Consider the following 21,981-nt stretch of genomic DNA (forward strand, 5'->3'; position numbering starts at 1 on the left):
AGTGATTTTATCCATCACTGTATGAAATATGTCAGAAATAGCACAAGGGGCAGTATAGTAAGCATCACTGTAAACGTTGTCTTGTCATTCTTCAGTTTCCGCTAATTTACGGTCATCGCAGCATTTTCGCTGTTCAAGTTGGTCATGTGAATTCGCCAAGCTGACCAACAGAAAGCTGCTTGGTTACGATAAAGTTCGTCACTCAGTTTTCGCTCATATTCAGGTTGGTCACAACAAGAATTCGCCACATGAAATCAAGCAGTTTTCTGTTGGTCAGCTTGGCGAATTTACTCAAATAAGAGGAAAAACTGTGCTGGAAAATGTTTCACCCTCATGCAAAAGTCCCCATTGTGCAGATCTGGATTTTGTCTGCAAAATTTAGCAAAAAAAAAAAGGTCAACTGTTAATAGCGTAGATATGTACTGTATGAAGCACAGCTCACACAGAATCACTTTCAAACCAAGCAGATTTCTATTGCTCAGCATGGCAGAATTGCATGTCCAACCAAGAGAGACAACTGAATTGAGAATGTTTTTGCCTCTCATGTGAAAACTCTCAATCGCACAGACTGGATTTTGCCTGCAAAATTTCCCAAAGCAACGCTAAACGTGACCGCACCTTTAATGTGAAAATTTGTGTTTTACTTGATCACGGAAGGCAACTTTTTCTGATGTGTAAACCTAAAGTTTTATGGTTAAAGAATCTCCTCCTCTTTTACATATAGAATCTCGTGGGCAGAGCTTGGGACTTGATTGACGCCTCCTACTACCAGTAAGCGATCACGGATCACGATGCTGGTGGCAGAGCAACGCGGCGAGGCCATAGGTGAAAGCCTCTCCCATTTTCTTTTTTCGGGATGGAAGGCTTCAACAGTGTCCAGCACTGATGGCTGATGGCCTGTATGAAGAGAGCAGATGTTTGGATGACACCAACTGTGACAGCAACTGTGCAGTAGATAAATATATCATGATGCAACTTCAATACCTAGACCTCCCGCCACGATCATTCTGCCTCGCACTATGGCTGCGGCAAAGTCTGCTCGCTTGGTCTTCAAGGGTACAGTGTCCTCCGATTTTAACCAAGTTCCTATGAATCAAAATGGACACAAACAAATAACAATAATAAAATGCTAAAGTTGAAGTATGTAAGTTCTCCACCACTAGCAGCAATTTAAAAGATGTCATTTTAACAATAGCTTACATATAGTTTGTACATTAAAATGGGATGCAGGAGACTGTTTTATCTTTGAATAAATTACACACTATTCAATGTTAACACTGTGTAATATAAAATCTGACACAATAAATCAGATTAATACAATGAGTGAAAGAAAATTAACTGGATTATATGTGATTTATTGGTTTTGTTTGACAGGTTTTCCTAAAAATAATAAAATAAAGGACTTTCCTGCAGATTAGAGCCTGCAAGCTTGTCGATTAAAGCTGACAGACTTTCCATTTGCAGGACCTAATATCTGTCTAAAAACTAAGCCAGTGGCTTGCTGTAATAAATTCAAGGGCCTTTTCCTCCAAAAAAAAAACCAAAACAAAAAACAAAAATTACTGAGCTAGAACACTTTAATTGCTTTGAAAAGGAAGTTGGAGCTGTGCAGCTTGCTGTGTTTCACAGAACGTTAATGTGGCACAGTATTTACATTTCTCAGTCAACCTAATTGGCCAAAAGCACAATCACAGCCAACAACATACAAACGGCATTAAATAATGATGGTTGTTTGAGAGATGGCAGCTCCTTCTGTCATGCTTGTTGAAATACTGTTGAAAAATGTGATGAGGTTTTGATTGCAAAGACACGTATGCAGAAGCTCACAGCACTTATGTATCTATAACAGATCAAAACCATATCAAAATGGAAGATTAACACAACATGTTCTTTTCCATTGCAGGCATTTTTCACAGATCAGGCAACCCTAATATGCATTTTCTTTTTATTATTATTGTTACAGTTAGTAATAATGTTTAATGTTTCTTTAAATAAGTCTCTTCTGCTCATTAAGGCTGCATTTATTTAATTAAAAACTGTAATACTGTGAAATATTGCAATTTAAAACAATGCTTTTGCATTTTAATATATTTTAAAATGTAATTTATTCCGGTGATGGCAAAACTCCGTTTTCATCAGTCATTACTCCAGTCTTCAGAAATCATTGGCTGATGGAAATTCAGCTTTGCATCAAAAGAATATATACATATATGTGTGTGGGTCTGTTCAGTTTTTAATACAGGAATAAATATTTTAAAAATATCCTATTTTTAACATCATTCATTTAGCATCATGCTGACATTGCTTTTAAAAACATTATTTAATGTAAATGTAAAGTTCACAAACTGTGTTTGTTTGCTTAACATGTCAGTCAGGTGATCTCTTCTGGTCTAAGTGTGTGGTTCTTGGCCAAAATGAACAGCAATGTTGACTTTATGGTATTCAAAGGCCTTATGCAATATTTAGAAGCTGCTTTAAAAGGTAGCAGCCTACAGTATGTAGTCAGTGGACAACAAGGCTTTGTTTTGTGAATTTGTTTTTCTCTGGTGATTTTAGTTATATAATTTATTGATATTTTGCTGCAAATTTAGCAATTTAGATCCGGATCAAAGTGTCTGACTTGAATAAGCAATGAACTTGACAGGATATTGACTTTGGCCCTTGGCGGGCAATGCTCGCTCTGTTGTTGGCTGAAAAACTGATGCTTTTTCTGCTAATCGCTGATGCCCTTTTGCTTTTTCTAACGCCAAGCACGGGAAGTCGTGGCCTAATGGTTAGAGAGTCGGACTCCCAATCGAAAGGTTGTGAGTTTGAGTCCCGGGCCGGCAGGAATTGTGGGTGGGGAGAGTGCATGTACAGTTCTCTCTCCACCTTCAATACCACGACTTAGGTGCCCTTGAGCAAGGCATCGAACCCCCAACTGCTCCCCGGGCGCCGCAGCATAAATGGCTGCCCACTGCTCTGGGTGTGTGTTCACAGTGTGTGTGTGTGTTCACTGCTCTGTGTGTGTGCATTTCGGATGGGTTAAATGCAGAGCACAAATTCTGAGTATGGGTCACCATACTTGGCTGAATGTCACTTCACTATCACTTTTTTCAGATGCAAAATCATAGTCCCTTCAAACTGGTGGTGTGGTCTGTCCTGATGCCTGTTCATTTGGCCTAAAGTTATGAAAGCATGCTGTTCTGGGTCTAACGCTGCTCAATTAGCAAGTACACAGTGGATCTTTACAGATGGATCTTTAATAAAGAACACATCCATCTTGCCTACTAACTGGGATTTTCTTGGTGTATATAACCCTCTCTGCAGCAGCTTGCATTAAGACAAAAGAGCAGATGAGCTCAACTATCTATCTGGATGAGCTATGGATAAGGGATGACAATGTGTTTCTGAATAGCATCATTTAACACCCCCCTCCTATCCCACGATCTTATCGCCTAGTTATATTAGATTGTGAGACTTGTATGCGAGGGCTTTTATTGCCGGTGGCAGATTCGGGCAGAAGGAAATTAGATAGCGAGGCTTAATCCCTCGTGCTGCTCTGTGAATGGCGGCTCAAGCACCTGTTGACTGACTAATAATTAAAAAAGAGAGAAATGATTCATACGGCAGCGTGCACATTTCAGTTGCTCAAGATGACCTCCTCGCTGCCCACTTACGATAGGAACTTTTCTTATCGCCCTTGGGGCCAAGAAAAGTCGCATTTTCCCATCTCCTGAATCTGATTAGAAAAGATCAGATTTGAGCGGAAACGATGTAGTGGAAGAAAAAGCGTGAGAAGCTGGAAGAGAAATCAATAACTCATTTCAGCGGCTCTTACGTTTTGTCACACCTTGTATCTTTCCGTCCCCTTTTTTGGGTTAATCCGAGAAAGAAAAAAAATCTAATAAAAAAGGGAACAATTACAGAGATTACTAATATATTTGTGTGTTGAAACATTTTTGCTGATACGCATTCAACATCTTAAACTATTTTTCTTGGAGATTTCACAGATTAAAACTAAGGGTTGTTTCATGCCACATGCACAAGCAGTGCTTATTAAATTTGATATTCACAGGTTACAGTATTCACAGAGTTTCAGCACTAAGTCTATTTTTGCAATGCATTGAAGTAATTTATTCCTGGGATGCAAAGCTGAATTTTCAGCATCATTACTCCAGTCTTCACTCTTCAGTGTCACATGATCCTTCAGAAAGCATTCTAATATGCTGATTTGCTACTCAAGAAACATTTCATATTATTATCAATGATGAAAACAGTTGAGCTGCTTAATATTTTTATTGAAAATGTGCTGCATTTGTTTTCAGGTTCTTTGATGAATTTAAAGTTTAAAAGAATAGCATTTATTTGAAATAGAAAACTTTTATCACATTATAAATGTCTTTACTATTACTTTTGATCAATTTAATTCATCCCTGCTGAATGAAAATATTTATTAAAATAAAATATTACTAACCCCAAACCTGCTTGAAAACAGACGATTTAAGCATCTTATTTCAGTTTAAAGGGGTTCTTTTCTATGTGAATTCATTGCCATTTGGATGTAAATATGAGAGATGTGCTTTCATACTGTTGGGGTGTCTAGCTAATTTACCTTGGTTGGTATCAAAGATGTTAACATTCTTGGTAAACTTTGAACTTTGGTGTATTCCTCCTTGTCTGAGCCCTCCTAACCAGCAGAGATGCCCGGCGCTGTCCCATGAGACCCCAGAATAAGATCTCTTGCAGGGCAGGCTGGGTAGAGAGGACCAGGTGCGGCTTTCCATGTCAAAGACTTCAAATGCCTTCACCAAACGCTTACACTGACGTCCACCTGATGAAAAAGAGATATTGATGGTGATTGGTCATATTTGCATGGGAAGCAACAAATATTATTTAAAGCATTATATATATATATATAAATAAATATATATGTATATATATATATATATATATATATATATATATATATATATATATATATATATATATATATGTATATATATATATATGTATATATATATATATATATATATATATATATATGTATATATATATATATGTATATATATATATATGTATATATATATATATATATATATATATATATATATATATATATAGTTGCTAATTCTACATTAATACAAAAACAAACATCTGCCAGTGATTAAAAAAAAAAAGTTTTTGTACTCAATTGGCAGATATTTGTTTGAAGTATAAACTCACATAATTTTGTTCAGTTTCTCAGAAAACAAGACCTAATATCTTCATTTTCTCAAGTAAATGCATCTTAATTTACTGATGTAGATTTCTGTACTGAAAAACAAGACAAAAATGCAGAGTGAGATTCTTTAATTAACTTTAAGACTTTCTGCACCAATTTAAGACCGTTTTAAGGCCTTATTTTGTAAAATGGTCAATTAAGACTTCTGAAAACCTGTTAAAGACCTGCAGAAACCCTGTTATTTATTTATTTTTTCAGATTTAGCTAACCTCATGGGACCTTTTTTTCAGCAATTGTGTCCCCAAAAGTACAGCAAGGTCAGGAACACACATACACACAAAGTATTTAATGCACAAGGAGATTACAAATACACAAGGACTCTCTCTGCTCAGCAAACCTGCCACGTAGATTTTGGAGCCCAGTAGGCAGATGCTGGTATGGTAGCGCGGGGTGGGCATGGGCGGAAGGAGCGCCCACATGTCCTTGCGAAGGTCGTACTGCTGGAGAACACTTCTAGGCAGGAGGTCTGCTCCCATTCCCCCAACAGCAAGAGCTCTGCCGTCTGAACAGAGGTGAAGAGAGTCAAATGATGGTCTTTATTTTGAACAAATAACTCTTGAACAAAACAGTGTCTCACCCTACACTGTCAATTTTTTTTTTTTAAAGAAGTCCCGTATGCACTTATGTTCATTTTGCCGGAACAGGAATAAATTACAATTTAAGTTATATTAAAATAGAGAGTTTTAATAATAATTCACAATATAACTGTTTTTATTGTATTTTTCATCAATTATTATTTTCCATCAATTTACTTGGACAAAAATCTTAATTATTCCAAACCTTTGACTGGTAGTGTATATACAACATTTCATATGTATTATTGTAATATCAAGATTTATCTTCATAATATTTCATCAGATGAAAACATATTTCATAATGTTTTCAGTTCTTTCTCATCAACCTGTAATATAGACACTTTACACTATTCAAAGAATTCATAAACTGTTCATTTCAGTCTTTAATTGTCTTTATTTTGCACAATTTAAATTATATACATATAATTATATACAAATTATATACATATATAAAGTGATTTTATTTTTCAATTTACATGAACACAGCTGATAAATATATTGTTAAATATATTTTGTATATAGTATATCTAATATACTTATTTAATATACTTACATATACAAATTATTGTATATGTAATGTACAAATGCATCAAACTATATTTGTACCGAATATAAAATGGATTATAAAAGAAGGTTTTCTACCTTTAACAGTGACAGAAAGCCCCATGGACGCCTCTCTGAGTGAGCACCTCTTCCTCCACTTGCCTTCTTCTGTGTTGTATACCTCCACGGCCTTCAGGGGGCGCTGGTCCTTCCCCATTCCCCCGACCACCAGCAGCTGCTTACCTAAGACAGCCACCGCCGCACCGGCTCTCGGTGTGGGCATCGGAGGAAGACTGAGCCAGCGGTCCACCTCAGGGGAGTAGAGATCAAGAGCGCTGGTGGGTCGACCTGAGGCATCGCAACCCCCCACCATATACAGCTGCCCCCCGACATCAGCCAATGAGTGATACACGCGGCCACTGGAAAGACACGCCAGGCTCTGCCAATGAAACTCATGGGCCGAGGGCACCGTCATCACCCTGAGTGATCGCTGTGGTCCCTCACAACAGCTCCTGTAAAGCATCAGAGGAAGTTGTTTACACGGCAAACTCTACATTCAGCCCACATCTATAATAGCTTTGATGTTTAGTAGTCACTGCTTTATCCACTGTGTGCAATTCATACAGCAGTTATGACAATGTAATCAGTGATTACAACATTTGCAATGTCCATATATTCTCAAGCTGCTGCCTACAATTAGTGCAATATTATACTTGACTCATCTCATTACATCTCTGAATATATATGAGGCGTCACTTTCTCACTTTGCCAGTCTGTTCCATCTGTATCTTCCACATGCATTTAGCCTAATATTTGAGTAGTTATTTTTTTTTTTTTTGATATTTTGATTGTTGTGTATTCTTAGCTACTCTTAGAAATTGCTATAGGGCAAACTGGGCAAAAAGTATTAGATGAATCAGTTAACAGCCACATGCTTTCCTTCAAAAAATGTGCAAGTTCACTGTTATATGCTCAATTTTTCAAATATAATTTTACTGTATAAAATACAGATTAAACGATATAACTAGCAACATAACAGATTAAATGGCCAGAAGTGTAATCATATTAAGACAAATAATATATGGGAACTAATTACAGGAAGCTAACGCATATCAAATACTTCGACCAAGAAAGAAAAGCTCACAGTTTTTAAGATATGTATCCCAGCAAACATGCAGAAAGACAGAATTTGTGTTATTTATGGCTGTGAAGTCTACGGCTTAAGTTCTGCAAACACTTTTTTATTTTCTATTTTCATCCAAGTGGAGGCAGAGATATGGAAGACGGCCCAGAATAGCATCAACACTTGATTCAATTGACGCAGCCAATTTCACACAACTGTTCTTCTCTCCTCAGCTGTGTACACAATGAGCTTGAAGTGAGCTGTTGTACCACGGCTTATAGCATCCAGCAGTATCCAGGCAACCATGCTCTTCAACTCACTATATCTCCCTCAGTCTCTATCTTTCCTCGGGGAACCGTTCCCATGCTTCCCGTACAACAGCTCACCTTAATTTACAACCCTAGCTGAGCACAAGACTTTCCCAAAGAATGAATATGATGGGAGAAAATGAGAAGTATTGGAGATATGTCAACAAACCACACATTAGCTTCAAAGCAGATCCAATTATTACTGAACAACCTGCTTGTTTTTAAATCCACACAACAAAGGTGCTTCATTATGTGAAAGGACACTTCTAAATTCGAAAGAAATCCTTTTTCCACATGTAGGTAAACTCTACTGAGTAACTGACATGTACATAAGAACTTAGCTTAACTGTTTTTAATTGATTTGTATGGCAACCATTTTATATATTTTATATATTTATTATATATATATAAATCCGGGAACACATGATAGGTAAAAATTGATAGCCTGAATGCACTGTAAGTCGTTTTGGATAAAAACGTCTGCTAAATGCATAAATTTTATTTTAATTTAATATATCTATATATATATATATATATATATATATATATATATATATATATATATATATATAGTAAAGAAAGTAGAAAACAGTTATTTTAAATAGTAATAATATTTTAAAATATAGTGGTTTACTGTATTTTTTAATTTATTCATGATTTCTTTACGCTATACATAGCCTAAAACAAAAAACTACAAAACAACCTAATGTAATAAATATAATGACATGAAATAATAATCATACAAAAATGAAGTATTTTTAACCACTTCAGCTGTTATTTTGATTTTTTGAGAATTAGGCATATGCAATATTGGACCCACCGGTGGGTCCCCAGAGTTGATGTGGTTAAACAAAACCTAAAATAAAAGGGACCCGAATATTTGAATTTTTGAAACCTGAAACTTTTTTTCATTTTGAAAACCATTCATTTGCAAAAACTGGACGGACCAGCTGATTCAATTGAGATTTTCCTGCTCAACAAATGAAAGGTGTTCACACATGGATGAAACCACTGAAGCTCATCGCTGTGTCTCTGTGCTGCTAAAAAAAAGTAGGAACACACTGAACTGCTAAAACTACGTTATTATTAAATCACTTGAGCTGCTGCCACATAACTGAAACTGTGGCAAAGTTAGTACAGTTCTGCTACTGTAATTAGTCTATAATGCTAGTCATCAGAAAGTGTGAAAATCCCACAGGACACACACAGGATCTTCATTCAGAAATGTTTCCATCTCAATGCCATTTACAGCCGGTCAGGTGGATGATGAGTCCCTTGATCACCAACTAGAAGTGTTTGGCTGCTCTGCTCTCATTGCAAGCCATCAGATAGTACTTTAATAACGATTAAACTGGGTTATTACAGGTTGAGAGCTCTGGGCCTCTAGCGATTGTGTTAACTACATAGAGACCCCTGAGAGGGGTGAACACTTCATCAAGTCCAATCACAGTTTAAAACGAGCTGATCTTTCAGTGTGTCTCTCTCTCATGCTCTCACACAAGTTCAGAATATCACTCTGTCAGACTTTCTCATTTTCTTTAAACACAGGGTGCTCACAGTACCAAAATCCCGTTCCTCAAGTATATTAAACATCAAACATGAACGATGAGTAGCAATCGATTTGTAAAAGATTGAGATTGAGAAACATCATTTATGACAAATCCCTCAAGCTCTACAAACCCAACACAGTCTCTTGTGTCACCAAGGCTGCATTTATTTGAACGAAAATACAGAAATATTGATAACATTTAAAGTAACTGTTTAAATATATTATGAAATGTAATTTATGCCTGATTTTTCAGTATAATTACTCCAGTCTTCAATATCACGTGGTCATTCTAATATGCTGATTTGCTGCACAAGAATCATTTAGCATTTTTAAAAATCACTGTTCGCTTAGTATTTTTGTCGAAACTGTGACACATTTCTTAAGAACTGTTTGAGTTTAAAAGAACAGTGTTTATTTGAAATAAATGTAACATTATACATCTTAATTGTCACTTATGACCAATTTAATGCATCTTAGCTGAGTAAAAGTCTTAAATAGTATTCTCCAAAAACAAACATACATACATACACACATATATATATATATATATATATATATATATATATATATATATATATATATATATATATATATATATATATATATATAATATATATATATATATATATATATATATAAATTAAAATTTTTTTTAGACTTTTTAAATTTTCACCTTTTATTTTTAAATATGAAAATTATACATTTATTTTAAAATGTATAAAATTATGTGTAATTAAAAAAAAAAATTATAGGAAAAAGTTCAATCTATTATATGCCCTTCCCACAGATCTTTACAACTGGAAAACATTTTTTTACGAAACACATGAAGTTGACCGGCAAAGTAAACTCATCACAATAAAAGAAAAAACACACTAATAGATAAGGATCTAAAGGCTTTTTAACTAGACTTACCAGCAACCCACTCATGGCCAACCAGCCTTTTTATGCTTTTACAAATTCAATCCCCCTGAAAGCCTTTGAAGAACAATCTGAAAAATGACAGGCCATGCTAATCTACAATAAAATCCCTTTCCAATTTGAAAAAAAATGGACGTTTCCAGTTAGCTGTTAGATGCTCAGTCAGCTACAAAAACATTGTACTATGAAAAGCATTTGTAGTGTAGATGATCGGTTCAGATTGAAATAAATATTAAGGGGTAACAATTACAAAGAGACACGAAGCTGAGCTGGGCGAGCTGTAACTTGGGGAGATACTCTCAGATGTAAATTGACTGTCAAAGGCGAGCTGAGATGAGAAGGGTTTTTTTCCCTCCAACCCCCTGCCTTTGTTTTCCAATCGCAGTCTTTCACCTGGGGTTTCGACTATCTCTACCATCATTTACAGGCCAAGCTGTCATACGACTCATCCAAGAGAAGACAAAAACTTAAATGAAAGCTCAAGGAAAGACACATCTCTCATGTCTCGTTTTCCTCTCCCCCACCCCCTTGACTCAGTATGCAGAGATGGGTTGCCATAGAAACAATGAGACGATCTCAAGATGTAGGAACTTGGGGTTCTGTGCCGAAGCCTTCTTCACTTTTAATAATGCATTAACAAACAAACAAAAATCACGGAGATTTAAACCTTTGACCCGAGCTGAGGTTCTCTTGTTAACTAAGCGAGATTGCGCACTCTTAGCATGCCTTGCAAATTGCATTAATTGCAATCTGTAATGATTTACTCTGCAACCTCATCTGCTTTTGGTTAATTAACAGCTCGAACAGCTTGAGATCAACAGTATGCCTACGAGCCGCCACTGAAGTCATTTACAATCAGTGTGGATCCTATTTAAACTTTTAATTAGTTAGTCTCCCATCCCCAATACATAACTTAGGCTTAATCCTGGGCCTCATTGTATCCTAAACCTTAGCTATTAGTTGCGAGTATGATTCAATAGACTTTACGCAAATGATCCATTTAATGTCCTCTTGTCATTCTCTCCTCCGGTGAATCCATAAGGCCCCAGCAGGTAAGCGTTTATCGCCTTCTATTTAATTAGCCTCCCTGAATTCAAACAGCGCCATCTCTAAAGTCCACAAAAGTGCGGTTCTTAATCAGAAAAAAATGATCCTGGGAGGTTATAGTTCTGCAGGAGATTCTCTTCATTTAAATTTACATTTGCACATCAAATTATTAGCAAATAAGGCAGAGCGTTTTGACAATATACCACACCGTGCCAGGACAGAAATGTGTCAGCGGTTGGAAAAATTGCTACACTCTTAAAAATAAAAATTCCAAGAAGGGGTTTTCAAAGTGATGCCATGCCACATAAGATCCATTTTACCTTCCTCAACGAACCTTAACAGTTTTTAGAAGAAACATTTCTTTTGTAGTGTAAAGTACATTTGTAATAATTTGTGGAATTTTTCCACAATGGGAAGATTTCATGGATGTTAAAGGTTCTTCATGGAACCACTGATGCCACCACTGAGTGCATATACTGCAGTAGCCCACATACAGTGTATCTGCACAGCTTTCAGTGGAAAGAAATGCTATCAAAGCTAAGTGAAGTATGGCAAAAATAATGTGCCTTCAAATGTGGTAAAAATTCCCACCTCACATGGAACGCTCAAACAACATTGGCTAAAGTTATGTGAGTGCTTGTAACTCATAGGAATAACACCATTTTTACCATATTAAAATGGGATTAGAGATGGAACGGTATGAACATTTCAGGGTATTGTTAAAACATGCTGGAAATGTTCAAATAGTACTTAATCACACTCTGAAATCATTTTATCAAGTTTTACGTCGAAATAGAAATAGAGCTGTTTCTGGTTACCTCTGTAAACAAAGCATTATTGCACTGATAAACAATACTTTATTAGGGATAACATGGAGGGAAAATGAAAAGTAAATCCCATCAAAACTTGCTGAAATTCATTCAGACATACTTTCAGCCTTCTGTCATGTTTTCACTCAAAACCAAACCATTGTTGCATGTTGTCTGCATGAGACCTTTTCAAAGTTTTCCCAACTATGATAATCAAGTATACTTTTAATGATAAATAAAATATGAAATAATAATATTTACTGTCTGCACTTTTTATTGTCGCTTACCATTAAACCAGTAACGGTTTCATCCTTAACTGGAACTTGGAGTTGGAACTATGCATTTGATTATATTAGTGTAGTAGTGTGTTGTGTAGTGTGGAACCTGTCCAATTTGTCATACTTTATTAGACTTTATTTTAGAAAGTGCATCATAAATTTGTCAGAATGACATCACTATTATAAAGTGATATTATAGAAACCTCAATTTAAAAAATCTGTAAATTCAAACATTACATAATGTGAGTCCTTTCACTTTCCAAATGAAAAGAAAAGAAATATTACCATATAAACCTTTTTCATAAAATATCCAGCAAATATACATAAATAAATAAAATCCTGGTATGAAATGTATCATCCTGCAATATTATTTTGCTCCTACCTACACATAGAATCAAAGGATCATGATATAACAGAGCTAAATGGGAGAATACTATATCTGACCTCTACTTTATTCATCTGCTGCATTCTTAATTCTTAGTGCTCATTGTCTGGCCAATGTCAACTGTAGCAGAGCCTAACATTTCCATAGCAACCCTGAATTCAGCGCATGAGCGCACCATCCAGAGCATAATGCAATTCCTCCGTTGCCATTTCCTGGAGGATTACATAAAATGCATTTGTCTTTCCTTGATGATTTTATATTCAAAACTCCCTGCAACACGCTTTCCCAAAAAAGCAGACTAAATAAAACCCAGCAACATCTAGGTCAGCCATGGACAAAACCATAGCTGCTCTATTGATTCAACAAATTAAACTATGACTCCTGTAAAAGGCCTTTGATCAAACCGAGTGGATTAGATTCAATTACGAAGGGCTTCGACGTGCCATTTGAATATAAATGCAGTGGGATAATAATGCATATGTGACTGGTCCGAATGAGGATTCGGCAGGAAGATTACAACTGGGAGCTGGGGATGTATTTCTCTAAAGCGAGAGCCAAAAGGTCTCATAGCTAATTGCTATGGAAATACCTTCCCACAATATGAATTAGTCCAAGGCCTCGGATCCTTAATCAGCAGACCAGCTATTCCCCTGCGGTGTTTAAAGACACCAGTACGGCGAGAAATCACTGAAGCTCGACTTGGCAAACTTGGCAGGCTGTCACTGCTGCAGACAGTTAATATTTGGAGCGGGTGGACATTATGCAGTCGCTGTTTAAAGCAGGCTAAAACAGTCTTCAGAAATTGGCTAGTCTGAGCCTTTGGGGGAAAGCTTGTATAGCAAATATTCCCCTTTTTGAAAATGCACTGCGAGAGAGCTGCGAGTCAAAGTATGCTAACCTTTAATACAAATTATCTGCTGCATTCAAATGAGAAGGTTGACTGACTGCTCGAAAAGGCTGTGACCTTTAAGGTAGGCAGATGCAATCCATACGTAAAGTCTTGTCATCTGGGATGAAGGTGTGACATCTTTACCAAAGGGTGAGTTATCTTAAGCAAAAGTACTAGTACTGCTATATTTTAAATTTGACCTACTACATCTTATTCAGTTATGTAAGCTGTCAAAAGTTACCTTATGGTCAACATAAAATTAACATGAATCCTATTTACTTTCGAAATGCACGTTCTTGGTATAATTGTGCACATCTTTTATGAATTGTGTGCAAAGAGTATAAGAGTATGCAAAAAAAAAAAAAAAAAAAAAAAAACTTCAAATGTGGTCAGAATACCCACCTTACAGGGAACGCTCCAACAGAACATCCTTATTTTGATAGCACCATTTCAATTAAAAAATATGTTCTTGCTTTATTTTAGATTTCTGTAGATGTAGAAGCATTAAGCAAAATGACACATTAAGTAAAATTAAGTAACATTATGCTAATTTATAAATACAATTCTACTCACGTTTTCAAAACATGTTTATTTAATAAATACATCATTAGCACAAAAAGTCTGGGTTGGGCCTGTCAGTTTGAAAAGTCATCATGCATGCTTCCCTCCTAAATAGTAAAACAGTAGAAGGATGACCTACTGCTTCTGGCAAGATTCAGAAGTGCAAATCTAATCGAAACTTACTATCCCATGAAGCCATGATAGAGGAGTGAAGCGACACAACTGAACTGAGTATTGCATTTAGACTAGAACATACTGTAAATTGTGTCTCAAATTATGCATTATAAACTATGCACTTATACTCTATGTACTATCTAATAAGTACTCAGCTGTGTAGTGTATGAACTTCATAAAGCTATTTTTTCATTTAGTATCGGAGTCTAATAACCTCTTCCTCTCCAATACACATGCAACTAAAGCTGCGCCAGTGCATGAAGTGTGCAACATTACAAACTTTATTTTCTGATTAATTAAGTTTTTGATTACATGATTAAATATTATTGTTATTGTGTGAATAATATGTAATTGTGGAATCAATAAAATTTTAACCACAAATGCTCATCTAGCACTAGCTCAACTTCACGGATTAGTGAAGTCATGTTGGAAAGGTCACGCGTGACTTAGGTGGAAGAACCGACCAAGTGTTTACAAAGGAAATGTGCAAAGAAAGTCAAATGCCCTTTCCAGAAATGCAAAAAATTTAATAAAATAAAAAAAACAATGCCAGACGATTTCGAAAATGGATGAGAAAATGAGATAAAATATGAAGAGCTAACCTCGCGTGATTGCGTCATGCTTGAATTTGGACGCACATCGTGGAGCTAGTGCAAGATGTGCATTTGTGGTTAATATATATATATATATATATATATATATATATATATATATATATATAAATATATATATATAAATAAATGACAGATTGTTTCTCTAGATTATGTGCCCTTTGAAGCTGCACTGAATCTGCAGTTCAGACCTTCGGCCCGTTGGCCACCATTAGTCCAAAGTCCATTATATAAAGAAAAATCCTCAAAAACCTTAATGTCTTTGTGACTGAAGACAGAAAGACATGAACATCTTGGATGACACAGGGGTGAGTAAATTATCAGGAATGTTTTACTCTGGAAGTGAACAAATCCTTTAATTGTAATGTAGAAACAAACATTTTCTGTGAAGCTGCTTTGTGAAGATGTGTTAAGCACTATACAAATAAATGGAACTGAATTAAGTGCATTATCCAGGAATTTAAACTGAACTTTTTCTGTTTGTAATTTTCACTGTCAATTCACTACTTACACAATTCATACTAAACAACTGCAGAAAATAGTGCATAAGTATGCAAAATATTTTTTTTTCAATTATGTTTGTTGTCAATTGTGGCACAGAAATAAACATTTCACATTAGATTTATTTAAAAAAATGCTTCATGCAAATAAATGCATGAAAGAAGACCAATGGCGATTTAGTATGCAACTATAACGATGATGCAATCACAACGGGAACATTCAAACAAAGTAAAAGTCAACGTCAGATTTTCAAACTTTTATCCTATACATTTCTCTAAAGAGCCTAAAGTTTAAAAACCATAACACGTTGTCCACAGAATAAAGTTTGAATTTCTGTAAACAGTTTAAGCTGCATTAATGGCAGAAAAACAGACAGAATGGATACCAAGCAGTTTCACAAAATAATCACAGAAAGAAGTTGGAATTGTCATGCATGTACATTAAATACACAGTATTACCGCGATATAAAGTGTGAGTGAAATGTTTCAAGGCTGTCATGTGTAAACAGTTGAAGACACTGATCATCTTGCTATACATGCATCGCATCAAAGCATCAAAGGACAGCGTTTTAGAAATGAATCACTTACTTTTCGGGTCTGGGCTTCGGTTTCTTCCGATTCTCCTCGGGTGCTTCCCTTATGGATAAAGCGCGAAGCAGAGCAATAATAATCCTCGCGTGGAATAGTCCCTCCCTCTATGTATGTCAGTCAGCCTCCCAGCATCAGCATCAGCAGCAGCAGCTCAGGCTCCGCCGAACCGCGCACAGCGTCTCTCAGCAATACCTCCCGCTCTCTCCCTCTCTCTTTCCCTCATATGGGTCATGCATGAAATATTCATCGCAGCTCTTCACCATATCCGTCATTCTGACATTAATTTCAGACATACTCAAGGGGGCTCCAGTGCATCTGATAACCTACATAAGGCCATCTCATTGTAACGTCTACTCAAATGTCGCTCCCTGTGATGAAATGAGAAGTTGCAGGAGTCATTTTTCTTGGGGTTTGTGTTGTTTATCGTTATCACCATAAAAGTGAAAGAAAATTTCTAATTTAAGAACTGGATCCCTTTCGATTCAAGAGCGTGACTTTGAACCAAATTGGCCACGCCCCATAAGAAGATGAGATGGAATGATAGGAAGATGATTTGTATCTATTTACTAAAGAAATATGTATGTATGTATGTATGTATGTATGTAATGTATGTTCCTGTGGCTCAAGTGGTAGAGCATTGCGTTAGCAGCACAAGGTTATGGGTTTGATTCCTAGGGTACAAAAATGTTAGCCTGAATGCACTGTAAGCCGCTTTGGATAAAAGCGTCTGCTAAATGCATACATTTTATTTTTATTTACATAATTAATTTATACTAATTATGCAATTGTGCACTCAAACCATTGAATACATAATTGATTAGATATTTTTCAGCTCAATATTGCCTAAAATTAATTGCCTGAAATGAACACAGCCATCAAAATAGACTTTAATTTTGTCATATCACACCACAAATTTCCAGCACATCATTACATGTTTTCATATAACATTTAAAATATATATATTTATATAGTTATATGAAATATAGATGTAAATATTGTCATTTATTGACAATTTAATCAAATTCATAATATATATATATATATATATATATATATATATATAATGTAACATTTTAATTATATATATTATAATGTATAAAAAATAAATGAAAATGAATTTAATTAGATATACTTATTAGGTAGCAAACACACACACACACAAAAAATATATTTTTTATATTATATAGCACATATACCCATGAGATACACCCATGATCGTGGGTGTATCTCTCTATTAGTTTTATTGGATCTTAGTGCTGCGTTTGACACAATTGACCACAACATTCTTTTGCATAGACTTGAATACTTTGTTGGCATTAATGGAAGTGCATTAGCATGGTTTAAATCGTATTTATATGACCACCATCAGTTAGCAGTGAATGAAGATGTATCATATCGATCACAAGTGCAGTATGGAGTACCTCAAGGCTCAGTACTAGGGCCGCTACTCTTCACACTTTATATGTTACCCTTGGGAGATCTCATCAGGAAACATGGTGTTAGCTTTCACTGTTATGCTGATGATACTCAGCTCTATATTTCTTCACGGCCCGGTGAAACACACCAATTTGAAAAACTATTGGAATGCATAGTCGATATAAATTTAGGTGTTAATTATAGGACCTAAAAACTTGCTTGTAATAAACTAAAATTTTTCTAGCATTTGTAAAACTGCATTTTTTCCATCTCAAAAATATATCTAAATTACGGCCTATGCTCTCAATGTCAAATGCAGAAATTTTCATCCATGCATTTATGACCTCAAGGTTAGATTATTGTAATGCTTTATTGGGTGGTTCTTCTGCACGCTTAGTAAACAAACTACAGCTAGTCAAAATGCAGCAGCAAGAGTTCTTCTGCACTGGCTCCCTATCAAACATCGTATAGATTTTAAAATATTGCTTATTACTTATAAAGCCCTGAATGGTTTAGCACCTCAGTATTTGAATGAGCTCCTTTTACATTATAATCCTCTACGTCCGCTACGTTCTCAAAACTCAGGCAATTTGATAATACCTAGAATATCAAAATCAACTGCCGGCGGCAGATCCTTTTCCTATTTGGCACCCAAACTCTGGAATAACCTACCTAACATTGTTCGGGAGGCAGACACACTCTTGCAGTTTAAATCTAGATTAAAGACCCATCTCTTTAACCTGGCTTACACATAACATACTAATATGCTTTTAATATCCAAATCCGTTAAAGGATTTTTAGGCTGCATTAATTAGGTAAACCAGAACCGGGAACACTTCCCATAACACCCTATGTACTTGCTACACCATTAGAAGAAAGGCATCTACGCTAATATTAGTCTGTTTCTCTCTTATTCCGAGGTCACCGTAGCCACCAGATCCAGTCTGTATCCAGATCAGAGGGTCACTGCAGTCACCCGGATCCAGTACGTATCCAGACCAGATGGTGGATCAGCACCTAGAAAGGACCTTTACAGCCCTGAAAGACAGCGGAGACCAGGACAACTAGAGCCCCAGATACAGATCCCCTGTAAAGACCTTGTCTCAGCGGAGCACCAGGACAAGACCACAGGAAACAGATGATTCTTCTGCACAATCTGACTTTGCTGCAGCCTGGAATTGAACTACTGATTTCGTCTGGTCAGAGGAGAACTGGCCCCCCAACTGAGCCTGGTTTCTCCCAAGGTTTTTTTCTCCATTCTGTCACCGATGGAGTTTTGGTTCCTTGGTGCTGTAGCCTCTGGCTTGCTTAGTTGGGGTCACTTCATCTACAGCGATATCGTTGACTTGATTGCAAATAAATGCACAGACACTATTTAACTGAACAGAGATGACATCACTGAATTCAATGATGAACTGCCTTTAACTATCATTTTGCATTATTGACACACTGTTTTCCTAATGAATGTTGTTCAGTTGCTTTAACGCAATGTATTTTGTTTAAAGCGCTATATAAATAAAGGTGACTTGACTTGACTTGACATATGTTGTGGGTATGGTAAAATATTTAAGGGCAGTAATTAATTTGGATTAATTATGTAATTATGCCTTCTAAACATAGAATACATTAGAATTTATTTGATATTTTCCAGTTCAGTATTGCCTAAAATTAATTAATTTAATCATAGATTTTTGTCATATCACACTGCAAAATATTTACCACATCGTTACATTGTTTTCATTTAACTTTAGAAAATATATATAATTCAAAATAAAATAAATTCTACTATTTAAAATGAAAAAATTGATTAGTTTCTAACACTGACATTATTATCATTAAATATCTCTAGAAATAGCACATATGTTGTGTATGATAAAATGTTTAAGGGTAATTCATATTTAAATCAAATCTTTTTAAATTTAATTTACAGCAAAAAATAGACAGTTTTCAGATTCAAATCCACATCTTGTTTGCTACCTCTGTTCCAATTCCAATTATACATTTAAAAGGCATTCTCAATTCACTTCTGAATGGCGCACAGCCCTGTCACCTTCCTCCCTTCTTCAGCCTAGTCTGTAAACATCTTATCTGCAGACACTCCAGAAGGACGTCTTTGTGCAACAATAATTAATCTATATATAGCTCCCCGAGTCCTTCTTTTGAACCAGGCGATGCCAATCACAACATCAAGCTCCAACTTGCTCTAGATTTCCACTGCTGCTCGTCCAGACTTGTGTTGCCGCAGCCCACTGAGTCCACTAGAGACCTGACCCGCTTGTGCTGATAACCCACGAGAAGTAATTACAGCAAGTAGTCCGACAATAAGGGCGTCTTCTTGATAAAACATAAAAGATATACACCCACGCACACAATAAAAGACGTGTTTTGTGCTCCACAGTCCACCAAGTGTAATTAATAATGAATAATGTAAAAAGAAAAGCCACTTTAATGTTGCACTGCGCTGATGCAATAGAAGATGCTGCTTCCCAAGCACGCTGGGATTGAGGACAATGCAATAACAAAACAGAGAACAGCAGGTGCCTGGGGCACGGTTTGATGTCTGAAACCAAAAAGCAGGAATCAGAAGCTGCAATCATGACTCATTCCATGACGGTTGAAGGGATGCTGGAGTGTTTTCCATTTATCCATCGTGCAACTCTCATTTGTGAACTAAGTAGGGTGTCAATAACTTTAAAAGAACCTTTGATCTTTGGGATTTGTGTGGGATGCAATTATATTGCTTAGAGGTCAAATTGGAGACCTTATTAAACCATATTGGATGTGTGACACACACACACACACACACACACACCCACACACACACACACACGGATTGAAGGACATTCAGTAATTCTTCTTAAGATGTTGACTGAGTCTGATCCCCGCAGGGGCATTGCCACGACTGCTACTGTTTCATTTTCCAGTGAAATTTTTACTGTTTTTATAATGTTAGTATTAGCAGCTCTCAATCAGAGTGACAAACTAGCTAACAGGCTAGCAGATCTAACCTCATTATAGTTTCAGTAGTTTATTTGCTGGTTGTTTTGGAATCTTTTGGAATCTTTATATATATATCCAATTATATGTATAAGATATTATAGATTATAGGGATTATAACCAGAAAAAACAATCCCCCAGAATTCAAAGGTATCATTTTCTACACAGCCTGCAACAGTTGCATGCAAGCTTATTGTTCTTTTTAATATTTTCCATCAGAATTTTGCAAACTGTCAGAGTATATACTGCCTTTAATGAACAACATACTCTCAGAAAAAAAGTACAAAATTGTCACTGGCGTTATTCATTATATAACATTCGTTCATATTAGTTTCTGATATGTACAAAAAATGCACCATTTCAGGGTAAATAAGTTATAAAGACGAACCTTTTAGCTTTACTGCTTTACCTCTTTAAAGGTGTAGATCCATGTGTGGGTTTTTTTTTTTTTTTTTGAGAGTGTATTTCTGGCTTGGTTGCTTACTTATTAGCTGGATCTGCAATACCTTTAAATCCATTCCAGAGAATTCTGCAGTTTGTCTCCTAAAATCTGTGCAGAAAAATGCCTGCAGAGTCTATCTGGTTTTGATTAACTAAATTTAGAAAACAGATAAAATCATGCATGAGAAATCACTCAAAATCTGGGCATAATAGTCTCCATAATCCAATCTTACTCTCTTCAAGTCATACAGTAGATGTTCATATTCGTCCATGGGCGAGATTTCACGCGGAGGATGGCAACTGTGAGTTAATTATAAAGAAGGTACTTACTTGGTACAGACAAAAAACACATTTTTGTGGAACGTGATTGCCAATTTAAAAAAAAATCACAAAAAATTAACATACCACATAATTAGCATGCAAGGGATGAAATGCAAATGAGAGGGCATGGGGTGAGAAATTTGTAGCATCTTGGTGATCATTTTCTGTCTGCCTCATCCAGAGAATTTCGCTACAGCCTCTTGATAAAAACACGCTGCTAATTTAACGCTGAATTATGCACTTCTTGGGATGATGAAAGTATTTCAGGCCGCAGAGTCTCAGTGAATTATAAAGCCAAATAACAGAACAACATAACTGATATAATAAGAATACACATGACTTCTGTTTTAGGAAAATTCCCCTGAAATTCACATACAGACAACAACATTGTCAAAATGATCCCAGTTAACTACATTAGAGCTACATGGAGACGATAACAATATTGTTTTCAAAAACTTTGAAACCCAGTATCAAAAGTGTTTATTTCTATGCCCCCAAAATGCTGCTGTCGTGTAAATGCCCTTAAGTTTATATCTCACAATTCTGACTTTTCTAAGAATTGAATTGTTAGAATATACATCTCGCAATTCAGATTTTTTTTGTTTCTGCCATGGAAATAAAAATATGTAATTGTGACTTTTTATCTCACAATTCTTACTTTTTTTCTCACTATTGCGAGTTT

General features: G+C 35.8%; 1 protein-coding gene across 1 annotated transcript; it reads right to left on the reverse strand.

Moving 5' to 3' along the window:
• Positions 1–608: 608 nt before the first annotated feature.
• Positions 609–16,300, reverse strand: LOC132119092 (kelch domain-containing protein 8A-like). The gene is made up of 6 exons (XM_059528840.1): positions 16,122–16,300; positions 6,481–6,893; positions 5,601–5,765; positions 4,595–4,813; positions 985–1,086; positions 609–897 (listed from the first exon to the last, which is right to left on the reverse strand). The coding sequence occupies exons 2-6, from the start codon at positions 6,854–6,856 to the stop codon at positions 695–697; spliced, it is 1,065 nt and encodes a 354-aa protein (XP_059384823.1). The 5' UTR covers positions 6,857–6,893; positions 16,122–16,300; the 3' UTR covers positions 609–694.
• Positions 16,301–21,981: the final 5,681 nt, after the last annotated feature.

Source organism: Carassius carassius, chromosome 38 (genome assembly GCF_963082965.1).
Source record: "Carassius carassius chromosome 38, fCarCar2.1, whole genome shotgun sequence".
Taxonomy (NCBI): domain Eukaryota; kingdom Metazoa; phylum Chordata; class Actinopteri; order Cypriniformes; family Cyprinidae; genus Carassius; species Carassius carassius.